The sequence below is a fragment of the Balaenoptera borealis genome (assembly GCF_965194805.1).
Source record: "Balaenoptera borealis genome assembly, chromosome: 1".
Taxonomy (NCBI): domain Eukaryota; kingdom Metazoa; phylum Chordata; class Mammalia; order Artiodactyla; family Balaenopteridae; genus Balaenoptera; species Balaenoptera borealis.
Window position 1 is genome coordinate 82,634,011 of NC_138860.1, and position 11,672 is coordinate 82,645,682.

The 11,672-nt window shown below is 40.4% G+C and overlaps 1 protein-coding gene across 24 annotated transcripts in view; it reads right to left on the reverse strand.

Moving 5' to 3' along the window:
• The window catches only part of UBAP2L (ubiquitin associated protein 2 like), a 43,291-nt gene extending 31,637 nt beyond the window's left edge, over positions 1 to 11,654 (reverse strand). For 13 of the 24 annotated variants that reach the window (XM_082345024.1, XM_082345023.1, XM_082345015.1 and 10 more), the window contains exons 1-6: positions 7,342 to 7,471; positions 5,747 to 5,824; positions 5,089 to 5,199; positions 1,320 to 1,488; positions 822 to 917; positions 354 to 399 (exon numbers count right to left, since the gene is read on the reverse strand). In XM_082345024.1, coding sequence (XP_082201150.1) covers positions 354 to 399; positions 822 to 917; positions 1,320 to 1,488; positions 5,089 to 5,199; positions 5,747 to 5,824; positions 7,342 to 7,431 — 590 coding nt within the window. In that variant the 5' untranslated portion in view covers positions 7,432 to 7,471. Of the gene's footprint in view, positions 1 to 353; positions 400 to 821; positions 918 to 1,319; positions 1,489 to 5,088; positions 5,200 to 5,746; positions 5,825 to 7,341; positions 7,472 to 11,142; positions 11,188 to 11,502 lie in introns of those variants that run through there. The other 11 variants (XM_082345009.1, XM_082345028.1, XM_082345017.1 and 8 more) reach the window with 9 other exon arrangements.
• Positions 11,655 to 11,672: the final 18 nt, after the last annotated feature.

Below are 11,672 nucleotides of genomic sequence, written 5' to 3' on the forward strand. Positions count from 1 at the left end.
CACTTACCAGCTTACCTAAAATTTCATGGTATAAGCTTAATTTATATCCACTATCCCTTTTGGGTTAGGACACCAATAAAATCCACATGAAGATTTTGGGAAAATAGCAGGTATGTGTATTCAAATGAAGCTATGAGATAAAATAATCCAGGTAGTAAATGCTTATCTCCCAAAAATAAGCCCTATGCCTATACACACCTGATGAAATAGTCCAGTAATCTTTCTGATCACATTTTGCTTATAGCTGCCTATTATCCTCAGGATACCAGGATATTAACCATGCTAAGACATTATGGTAATGCTTAAGGAAAAATAAAAATTAAAGACTTTAACACTGGATCAATGAAACTTACCCCATTCCTTGAGCAGAAAACCTTCCTCCCCGCCTACCAGAGCCACCTAAAGAATGAGAAAAAGAGGGAGAAAGAAGTATTTTAGAAGTTGATATAAAATCACCCTGTCAACTGAGGCAGCTTTGGAAAGTAAGTGGTTGACATCATCAGATATTCCTTCTCTCACTCTGTAGCACATCAGTTAATATAACACAGCAGGACAATTATTATTGACAAGGTTGTTCCTTTGCTGATCAAACTGCTGGATCCTCAAGCAAATACAATAATAGCAACAATAAAGAGCAGAGGAAATGACATCTACCTTCCTTCCCACTGCCCACTCAGTAATCTCTAGAATTTGCATGACATCTCAACAATTAAGGTATCCAGAGTCCATGTGAATTTGTCTGGTTTTAAATAAAGCAGACCCCTACTAAACTAATAAGAGTAGCTTGCCCCCAATATCCATCCCACCAACAAACTGATCACCTCTGCCTCGGCCACGACCTCTTCTGCCTCTTTCTGTGCCTCTTCCAGAAGGCCCTCCACTCTTGGTGCCATCTAATCCATTTTCCTGACCTCGAACTGAAATTTAAAAACAAAACAAAACAAAACAAAACAAAACACCACAGATGGCCAGAGCAAAGTGAATAGAAAGTATGTACATAAATGGTATGTATACATGGTGGTGGGGAGACAAAAACAAAGAAGAGAAAATGAGCTGGAAGGATGGAACATGATGGTTACTAAGGGAATGGTTACTAGTCAAACAATTTTACAAACGGCTACAAGGTAACTTCATGCTAAACTGGTGGCTGTTGCTAGAAAAGGCTACATGCAAGAAATGCCAAGGTCTCAGAACAGATAATTTGAAGAAAAAATCAAAAGGATATAATGGTTACTAGATCCAGCCTCGCAGGGCCCTGACATCCCTCAAGTCTAGACATTACTAACCCACAACCGTTTTTGTTAAAGCCCCATGCATACACTCTCGTCCGCGGCTGGCACCTCTCCCCCGTCTTGGTGGCCCACCACGTCGCCGACTATAGTCTCTGTCCCGGTCTCGATTTTCTTTGCCTTCCTCGTTGGATTCCGTTTGGCCACCGTCCTTCTGTCCTGAGACTCCTTTCTTCTTCCCAACCATCTCCCAGGAATGCTAAAGAAGAGCAGAGCATTCATGTCTAATCAATATAGGTTGCTACCAGGAAACCAGAGATAAAAGCTGGGACAACTGTTAACCATTCTCCTCTCAGCATCCACATCTAAGATAGCTTCTATTAGTTTATTTCTGTTTAAGTGGAGAGTATAGACAGAACCTCAAAACAAATTCTACACCTATCACTGCAAAATTGAAGCCCTTTTTGTAGAAGAGGTGCTTACAAGCAAATGGATTGCAGGGATCACATCCAAAAGGGTTACTGAGATCTCTATCCAGTTCAGTCACTCGGCGTGGTAGTCAAAGGACCTAGTTACTTACTGGTCCTTTCTTTCAAGTGTGTTTCCTGGGCTGAAAAAACTAATTCCCTTTGGATTCAGTGACTCCCAGTTTTTTATAGCCTTATCCATGTCAAATAAAGCAGAAAAGAAAACTGAAAGTTTGTAAAAGTTAACTCTGAATTCAGAATGAATGAATAGCATTTGACTCTTGAGTATATTCTCTAATTCAGCAACCTAGAATTTAGGAGGAAAACAACTATTACCTACAGCCCAACCCACCCCCTTCACACAACACCAATTTCCTTTATTTAAAAGAAGACCAAATAGCAGTCAGGAAAGCACAGCCTTGGCCTTGAGACATGCTGACTATAGGAAGCCTTCCATTCCTGGTTTTATTCACTGTGTTCTCCTCTATACATCCTGAATTGCTACAATACGATTCAACCTTCCTCAAAGCAGTTCATTCCAGATTGCAGGAGGGAATATTTACAGTAAGGAAAATGAGCTAAACAGTCTTGCAAAAACTCATTCCTTAGGAAAATGAGTTTTATAAATTTGAAGTTGTTTTTTGTTTTGGCCTCTCCGTGAGGCTTGTGGGATCTTAGTCCCCTTACCAGGGACTGAACCCAGGTTCTCAGTAGTGAAAGCGCAGGGTCCTAACCACCAGCGAATTCCCTATAAAGTTTTAAACACACAAATACATTGACTTACAAATTTTTGCAGAAAATATGTACAAATAAAAGTTCCAGTTCAAACACCAAGACTATCAGATCTTTACTATCCTAGATACCATCTAACCCAAACTACAATGGCCCTGTTCTGTTGCTCAGCAACAGGTATCTAATATCCAATGACTTTGAAAATATGGAATAGTAATATGAAATTACTATTAATTTTGTCAGGGTTGATAATAATATTGTGCTCATATAAAAGAGTATCCTTTAAGGGAAACATGCCAAAGAATTTAGGAAATAAAGTACTATGATGTCTACAACAACTTATTTCCAAATAATCCCAAGCGTCCACCAGTGGATGAGTGGATAAACAAAATGTGCTACAAACATACAACGGAATATTATTCAGCCTTAAAAAGAAGTGAAATTCTGACACAAGCCACAATATAGATAAACCTTGAAAACATTTTGCTAAACGAACACACAAAAAGACAAATATTATTTGATTCCACTTATATGAGGCACCAAGAACAGGCAAAACCTTACACGAGGTAGTGAAAATAGGTGTTACCTCAACCTGGGAGTGGGGAAATGGAGAGTTAACTGTTTAATGGATACAGTTTCTAATTAGGAAATGAATAAGTTCTGGAAATGGATAGTGGTAATGGTTGTCCAACACTGTGAATGTCCTTAATGCCAATGAACTGTATACTTAAAATGGATAAACTGGTCAATTTTGTTAAGTATATTTTACCACAATTTAAACATTTTTAAGTTCAAAAACAGTAAATTTAAAACTATACTAAAAGCATACCTACATACTCTGTAAAGTCCACAAGAAATAGTTTACTAAAAATTAAGTATCTGCCTAGGACTCGGCAGTTCCTTGTTGCCTACTCTTTCAACCCACCCTGATTCCACATTAGAGCTGGTAGGTCAATTTTTGCTCACAGTAGCTTCAATTCATAAATTATAGTAACCTTGTAGCTAAATCTACATCAGGAACACTGGAAACCAGACTGGACACAGTTCTTTGAGTTTTTGCTACTCTGTCTCAAAGCCTGATAGGTTTCAGAAACCTGTCACCTTTTCCTTCTCTATGGTTATACATCAGCTGCTGGCACCAGATGGGTTCTGTAAGTAAAAAGAATTACTATAATCTTCCCGAGGCACTGCCAGTTTTCTAATACGATCTCATCCAACCAAATACATCCAACATTGACTCCCACCGGTTTCACTAGTAGCTGGTTTATTTGTGGCATAAACCTACATTCTCTACCTTTTTTTCTTTTTTGATACTGTGAAAGGTCAGACTTGTAGCACTAGGCAGGAGATGCTAGAAGGTGAAACAAAATATGAGTCGTGCAAAAAAAAATAAAAATAAAAATAATTCACTTTTTTTTTTTTTTTTAAGCCGTGCCATGCAGCATGCAGGACCTTAGTTACTCAACCAGGGATCGAACCCATGCCTGCTGCACTGGGAGCTCAGAGTCTTAACCACTGGACCGCCAGGGAAGTCCCCCAAAAATTCACACTTTTTAAAAGTGTAAGTAGATTCACCTCCACCTCTACCCCACTCCCTCCAAAATACAGAGGCAATTACTCTGGAGTAAACTCAAGATGAACCAGAACCGCTTTCTGTTTATCCAGGCAGTAACTTTCAAACAAGGCCCATAATATAAAATCTAATTTAGGACCACACTTTTGAAGAAAAAAAGCTACAAATTTAAATTCAATGATTAAAAATAGTTTTTCACTATTATTTCCCATTGCTTCAAGGAAACTGACAAACCTCCAACATTCAGCTAAAGTGACACTGTAACATCAGTAAGTTAATCTCTCTAAGGATGAAATCTGGTTATCAATCTCAACCAAAGATCCCCTGAGTAAGACCAAGTAAATAAAAATGACTTCAAATGATACACTCCTTATTAAAAAAATAATAATAAAGTTCTCTACTAAACACTGCAGGAACATCCCAAAGATTAATTAGTAAGGCAGAATCCCTGTTCTTAAGAGGCTTAACAAAATTTGAAACAGTAATAAGACAATAACAAAACACAGGATTCTCATTAAACGGAAAGGAAAGGAGGAGGTGAAAGCAACTCTAAATTCTAGGGCAAGAGTTCCTCCAATATCCCCTATCATCTCCAGGGATGGTCAACAGGCTCTAAAGTTTGTTTCTCTGCTAATTCAACAGAAGTAAGTTCACATGATGAAAAGGTATTGTGAAATGTAAAGCTGATATTGGTGGCAGTGTTCTGAAATCAGAATCCAGTAGTCTGTGGCTTTGTTCAATAGCAATAAAACATGTGAGAAGAAATCTTCCATGATTAGTAACTAAGGCTATTAAATAGCACCTCTAACTCAGACTAACCAAATCTTGAAAACAGTCACTAGCCTAGAATGAATAATTTATTTCCAGGCCAACTAGAAGAAACTGATTTTATCTGTTTTCTCCTATTTATTGTACATAAATTTTAAGTACCTGCAACCTGCAGCAAATAAGCTCCAAGACAGTTCCTTGCTTTATTTGGAGAATAAGATACTCTGCTTTAAGGTGAGTTACCCCACTTGTTATTTCTGGAATTTACTAGCCTCTCAACGAGGGACCCACTTTCTAGAACACTTTATTAGCACTCTACCGTATCTGGGTTTCCTTCCAGCAGTACATTGATGGCTCTGTTGACATCTCCATTGCAGTCATGCAGAGCAATGACACATTCATCCTGGTTCTTGCCTGTGATATCAATCAACTGAAAGAGAAAGATCAGCAACCATCATGAACAAGCTTGTACTCCCCACAAAAGAAAACTAGGTGAAAAATAGGGAGAAGACACAGCTGAGTTTGAAAGAACCAGGCTTAAAAAAGTAAAACATGCAGAATTTTGGTACTCTAGTTCCAAAAGCAAAATATTAACAACCTGTGATTAGGGATGGGGCAAAAGTATTTATAAAGCAGTTAAACGATACAGCATCTAACAGAGAGTCAAATGCAGAAGCATACAGGATCCAGAAGCATACAGGATACCATGACTTTCCACATTTCCTAGATGCCACAACTATTCAAAGCTGCTGTACAATGGTACCAAAAAAATCATTCAATAAACAAGAGGTTAAAATTAAGGTAAAACCTCTTTGAACAAGGTATCTGTCCAAAGGGGTACAATCAGACAATAAAAGCACTCATAATTCTTTTAATACTATAGTGGAAAATATCCTGGTAGGCATCAATTCTATTTAACTGTGCTTTGATCTTGATGTCTTTTCCCACAGCTTATGGCAAATGAGCGATACACTCACTTGTTTCACCTTTTCCTCAAAGTCAGCATCATTATGGTCCGAAATCATCTGTGCAAGTCGAATTTGTTCTGCAGTGGCCTAAGAAAGCATGATCAAGAGACAACAGTTTAGAGAAATAAGAGGGACCTATATAGTTAATATTCATCATCTCCCACCCCAATTTCCTTCTCCTTGTTACAAATACCCAACTAATAAAACGCTACCACCATGACAACAAAGAGTGAAGCTGTGACTATTTCAAGCTACAATCTCTAAAAAAGCAGGGAGTTTTTTCACCTATGTTCACAGCTAAAGAGACTTTCACTTTGGGGTCACAGCACCACTTTGAAACATCTGTGCCTTAATTCAATTTCATTTATTTGCAAAGTCATGTGTAAACCCTGTTCCTGATTCTGCAATGACCAATGCCACCCTCTTATTCCTTAGGGATGAGAATATCATTAAGGTTTAGTCTGAGGATACACTCAGCATATCTTCCAAGTATCCAGTGTATGTTTATAAGACGTCAGAAATTTTAGCCCCAACTGAGATTAAGTACTAAAATTCTGCTAGAAATTCACCTGGAAAAAGAAGTGAAAGAAAAATGAGTAAGAGGAAAGTTCTAGTCTTACATATTCAATTTAACTGACCATAACCAAATACAAATTAATTCATTCATATTAGGTGCCAACAAATACCAGACTGGTTATTAAAAAAAAAAAAAAAAAAGATCATATCTAAATCCAACTTAAAAAAAAAGAAAAAAGAGAGAACTCATAAACCTCAGCTCCCAGGTGCCAAGGAGGTTAATTTACTCTTTAAAACTGAGCAATACTCTAGAGTGTCTCATTTGTTAATCTTGAAGCAACATAGTAAAGATGCTAACTCCTCATGGGAAAGGAAAAATCAGATTAGACCTCAATGAGACCAGAGAGGAAAACAAAAGACAAGTTAGGGAAAAGAAGAGCAAAGGAAAGGAAGAAGGTGGCAAGACAAAGATTGAGGGCTTCCCTGGTGGCTCAGTGGTTAAGAATCCGCCTGCTAATGCAGGGGACACGGGTTCGAGCCCTGGTCCAGGAAGATCCCACATGCCGCGGAGCAGCTAAGCCTGTGCGCCACAACTACTGAGCCCACGTGCGTAGAGTCCATGCTCTGCAACAAGAGAAGCCACCGCAATGAGAAGCCCGTGCACCGCAGCAAAGAGTAGGCCCCATGTGCAGCAAGGAAGATGCAATGCAGCCAAAAATAAATAAATAAATTTAAAAAAAATTTTTTTTTTAAAGACAGATTGGCTAGAGGGATGTCAAAGTGCAAGGTCTAGGAAATAAGAAACGTATTGCTAAAACAACCCAGATGAATGAAGGAAAGTGCTATCTTAGAGATACAAAGCACAGGACCCATTCTTTCCAAGCCTCATAGTGCAGTAAATTAAGCACATTGCATCACAGCATGTCATTAACAGTTATCAGGCCCCAAGTGAAAAGAGGCAGGGATTAGAAAATAAGAATAAAGAACCCAAACTAATAATCCAAAGCACAGAATGATGCTGCACTAGATGGAAACCAGTATCAACCAGTAAGGCTACCCCATGGATCCATATCCCTTGGGTTCTTTACCTGGGGCCGCTGCTTGTGCTGTGTCTGATTTTGGTTTTGAGGTGGTTCCCAGTTTCCCCGGGCTCGGTTAGTGCCCACCGACGTCATCATTTACAGTATATACAAATAACAGTATTTACAAGGTAGAATACTGAAAGATTTAAGAAAAAAAAAAAGTTTAGATGTTAAATGTGGGCAAAATGTTTTCAACCTCTCTTTCATCAGCACCTTCACCACTTTCATTTCTTTAAAGAGACAAACCAACATTCACCTGTTCTTGAGACAGATTTCCAGTATGATAAATTCCTTAGGGAACTGTAACTATTAATCCATTTTTGTAAAACAAGAAATATACAAAACATGTGTTAAGTGATGGTTTATTTTAAAGTTATGAGCATGATTTGGTTACAGTCCCCTATAAGCAGCCTTTGTGAAGTTTTGCTAAAGTAAAGTAAGCAAAACAATGTTAATAATCAAGTCTTCCAGTAGGTGAAAATACCCGAAGTCCCTTTGACAGAAGGAAAGATAATCAGCAAAGCCTGGAAACAAAAGCCTTCCAGGAAGGAGATTAGTCTATACTCCAAATAAAAACAATTTAAAATGCTGTACTCAACCTACCTTTGAAAACAGCTTTACCTGCCTTACAACCTTTTAAACGTAAGTTGCATGTGTCCTCCATCATTTGGGAAAGGACAAGCTCAAGTCTAGCCTCTTTCTTCCTCCCTCAAGTTTCTATCTCTCAGTATGGTGTGGGGGCTCCCACACCTTTCAGCAAGGCACGTATCAGCCCCAGTGACTTTGCCCAGAATCTCAGTTCCTTGGATAATAATTCTAACACGCTGCTTTTGTGGCTGCTTCTGTTGGTTTCCTAAGTCTGCAGTTCCAAGAAACCAGAATTACAATTACCCTCCACCACTCACCTTAATATATAGAGAATCCCAAATTTGTCCCAAACCAAAAGCATCTAGCACAGAGTTTTATTTGGAAGAAAGTGCTTCTGGGAAGTCATTTTAAACTTGAGACATTATTGCCAGCAAGATGACTTTGTTGAGTCTTTAAAGAGACATGGAATACACAGGGCCTTCCCAAAACCAGATCAGTTTTGTTAATAACACTTCTAACAAGCAAAGATTCTACTGAATTTAAGTTGCCTTCATTCATACTTTGTTTTATAATGCAATCTCAGCTGTTGCATTTAGTAAACAAAGAAAACATTCATCATATGATGGAGTGCTCAAAATAAGGTTACATTGCATTGTTTTAGTCCCTGCCAAAGAGGAGAAGTTTATACTTTTCTGCTCTATATTTAATTTTTTTTCATTAATGAAACTTCATATAGGGTAATTTTAAGCTGCCCAGAAGACATTGCTGGATTTGAAGGACAGGTAAGGCTGGGCTTCTAAAGAAATATGCAAGGATTAATATTAGGAGAGGGAATTTCACTTGTTTCTTGGGTCACAAAGCCAACTTCCCTGTGGATAAATTCTTCACCCAGTTGGGTCAATATGTTACATAGGTCTTTGTCGTTTGATGCAGTCATTAAGAATTGAGTTTTACATTCCCTGTCACCAAAATATTTTTAAGGAAAGTTCATGGCTAATTTTTAACCATTACCTCTTCTCCCTACACAAATGTGCACAAAAAGGCCTGTAAATATGTATAGGTAGTACAGGATTATTTGATACACTGTAGTCCATTTTCCCAGGCTGCCATTATTGTCAAGTCCCAACACTTAATTTACAATAAACAAGTGTTATTCAACCAAGTACGCCTGGATTCAAATCAAAGAGAAAAAAAAAAAAAAGAAAGAAAAAACCTAGAGGAAAACTATTCGGCTTTATTATAATTGACTCTAAGATGAATATTCTAGCATGGGAGTAGCCTCTCCTGTAACTTACAAATATTGATTGCTTTCTACTCATCATGTGATTTCAACTTGTGAGCATGAGTTACACTGTGGATATGAATTTCATGACTACCTGTATGGACAACTGCATGTACAGTACTAATCAATGTAAATACATTAAAAAGTCATTTTGAAAGCCAATTACTCAGGAAAGGGGAAAAAAAATCCTCCTAATCACTCTTACTATTAACTTCCATTTCTCTCTTACAAATGCTTTGAAATGTGTGACTAAAAAAATTCTACCACCTAGGTAGTAACAACACTGACCAAAAGATCAAAAATAAGTGATCTGGGATAGATCACTGGAGGGCACAGAATTAGTAGCCTTTTAGTAGCAAGCAGAGACACATACCCAGAGTTATCACAGTGGTGATGAGGAATCTTGTTAAGTACTCTTTCTTAAAACATAAAAATATTTAAGGGAAGTAGGTGACAAGTATTGGAGACCAAGGGAATAGTGCAGGAACAAATACAGGTTTCAACACAAGAGTGCCCTTGACTGTTTTCTGAAAACCAGCTACTTAAAAAAATAGCCAGAGAAATTTTACAGAAAAAAATAAATAACAAGTATTTATTGAGTATCTACTATGTGTCCAATACTTTAGAAAATACAAAAGCAATATGACTTGGTTGCTGCCCTCAGGGAGCTTACAATCTAATGTGAGAAACAATTCAGAAACTCTGAAGCTGGACGGGGGTGGGTAAGGCTTGCTACTTCTAACAGAGCAACTAATTCCCCTAGATGCTCTGTGGAAATGATCCCTGCATCCCCTTCCCCATCAACTTGAATCTAATTTAAAAAAGAGTACTTCCCAGTTAGGACACATTTGGCAACAATGGGCTTTAAAAATCAAAATCCAAACAGTACATTTTAAGGCCTTTCATCATTAGTTTACATGCCAGCAACACTTCCCGACTTCCCATTCACAACGGAAATAATCACTGGGATAGTCTAATCTTTAAGGACAATGGTTGTAGGATCTCAAAGCAGTTTTAACAACCCATACTCAGCCAAACGTTTTACTTCTCCTGTATTTCAGGTTGTCACTGACCCTCATCACATTCCAGCAAGTCACATCAGACATTCATTCTCAAAGCAGAATATGGGTGGTGGAAGTGGTTGGGGAAAAGACAAAAAGGATTTATCCATCTAATAATCAGGGACAATCAAAGGCAAAAAGGGTAACAATAACAAAAAAAATGCCTGTTACTGTGGTGTTTTTCTTTCCACAACATCCTACACCAGAGATGGCTACATTTCAAGAACGGTGGAAAAGGAGCGGCCTCCTGTTTGTGACATCAGTTTGCAAAGCAATTTAAGGACTGTCCACAAGGTGAAGGGTCGAAGAAATTTGGAATTCCTGTCCCATTATAAGAAGAGTGAACACATACCCCACTGCTCTAATGACGTCCCTTAGGCGTAATATACCCTATGGGGGCTTGCAGGCCCAGCTTCCCAAATAACATCATCAATTGTTTGGGGTACCCAGAACTACAGTATGGAAGACAGGAGACTAAAGACAGCAGCAAAAAAATATATTCCAAGAGCTGGAGCGGTGAGCAAGAAGGAAAGGTAATAAGAGGAGCTGACAAAGAGGCTGGAAACGGAAAGGGGACGCAAGCCCACGCGTGGAGGATGGGAGGCTCACCCCGCTCAGCGCCACATCGGGAGCTCCCGGGGCCAATCGCCTCCTTACCTCCCACCCGGAACAAATTAATCCTCCGCACTCCAAACTGAGGGCCACATGGGGGAGTTTGGGGCAGCTCCACCCCATCGCCCTCCCTCCCCCCCCCCAACCCCGCCACCCCCAAACCAGGCCGGATCCGGATCAGAGGAGGCCCGCAGAGGATTGGAAAGGGAGGAGGCCCTCTCGTCTTCTCCACAGGCACCGGCCAGGGTAGAGAGAGTGCCCTACCTCAGGCGGGGCCCAGGCCTCGCTCGCTCGCGCTCTTTCTCGCTCTCCCCTCTCTCAGGCTCTAGCCGCATGGCCCCCCCGCTCCGGCTGCCCCAAGCCCCGCCCCGGCCACGCTCCCAAATCGAGGCCCCGGCTCTGGCGCGGCCCACTAGGCCGCGAACCCAACCATAAACAAAACCTCCAGCGGCCGACTCGGGGGTGGGGGGGGGGGCAGGGCTCGCAAGACTAGGAGGGGGGGTGTACAGTGGGGAACACACGGTGCGGGGGGGCCTACCGAGGGAGGGGGATACGGCGGGGGTAGGGGAGAAAGAAAGGAGGGTAAAAGGGGGATCGTGGATTTAAAGGGGCCGCGGACAATACCCGGCCCCGCCGCGCTGCCGCCGCCACCGACACCGCCGCCAACGCCGCTGCGCTCCCAACTTTACCTCAGTCTCCTCCACACTGACACCCCGGGCCGCGCCGCCCCTGTCACGTGATATAAGGTTCCCTCCTCCCCCTCCCTCCCTCCTTTTCCCTCTTGCGCTCGCTCT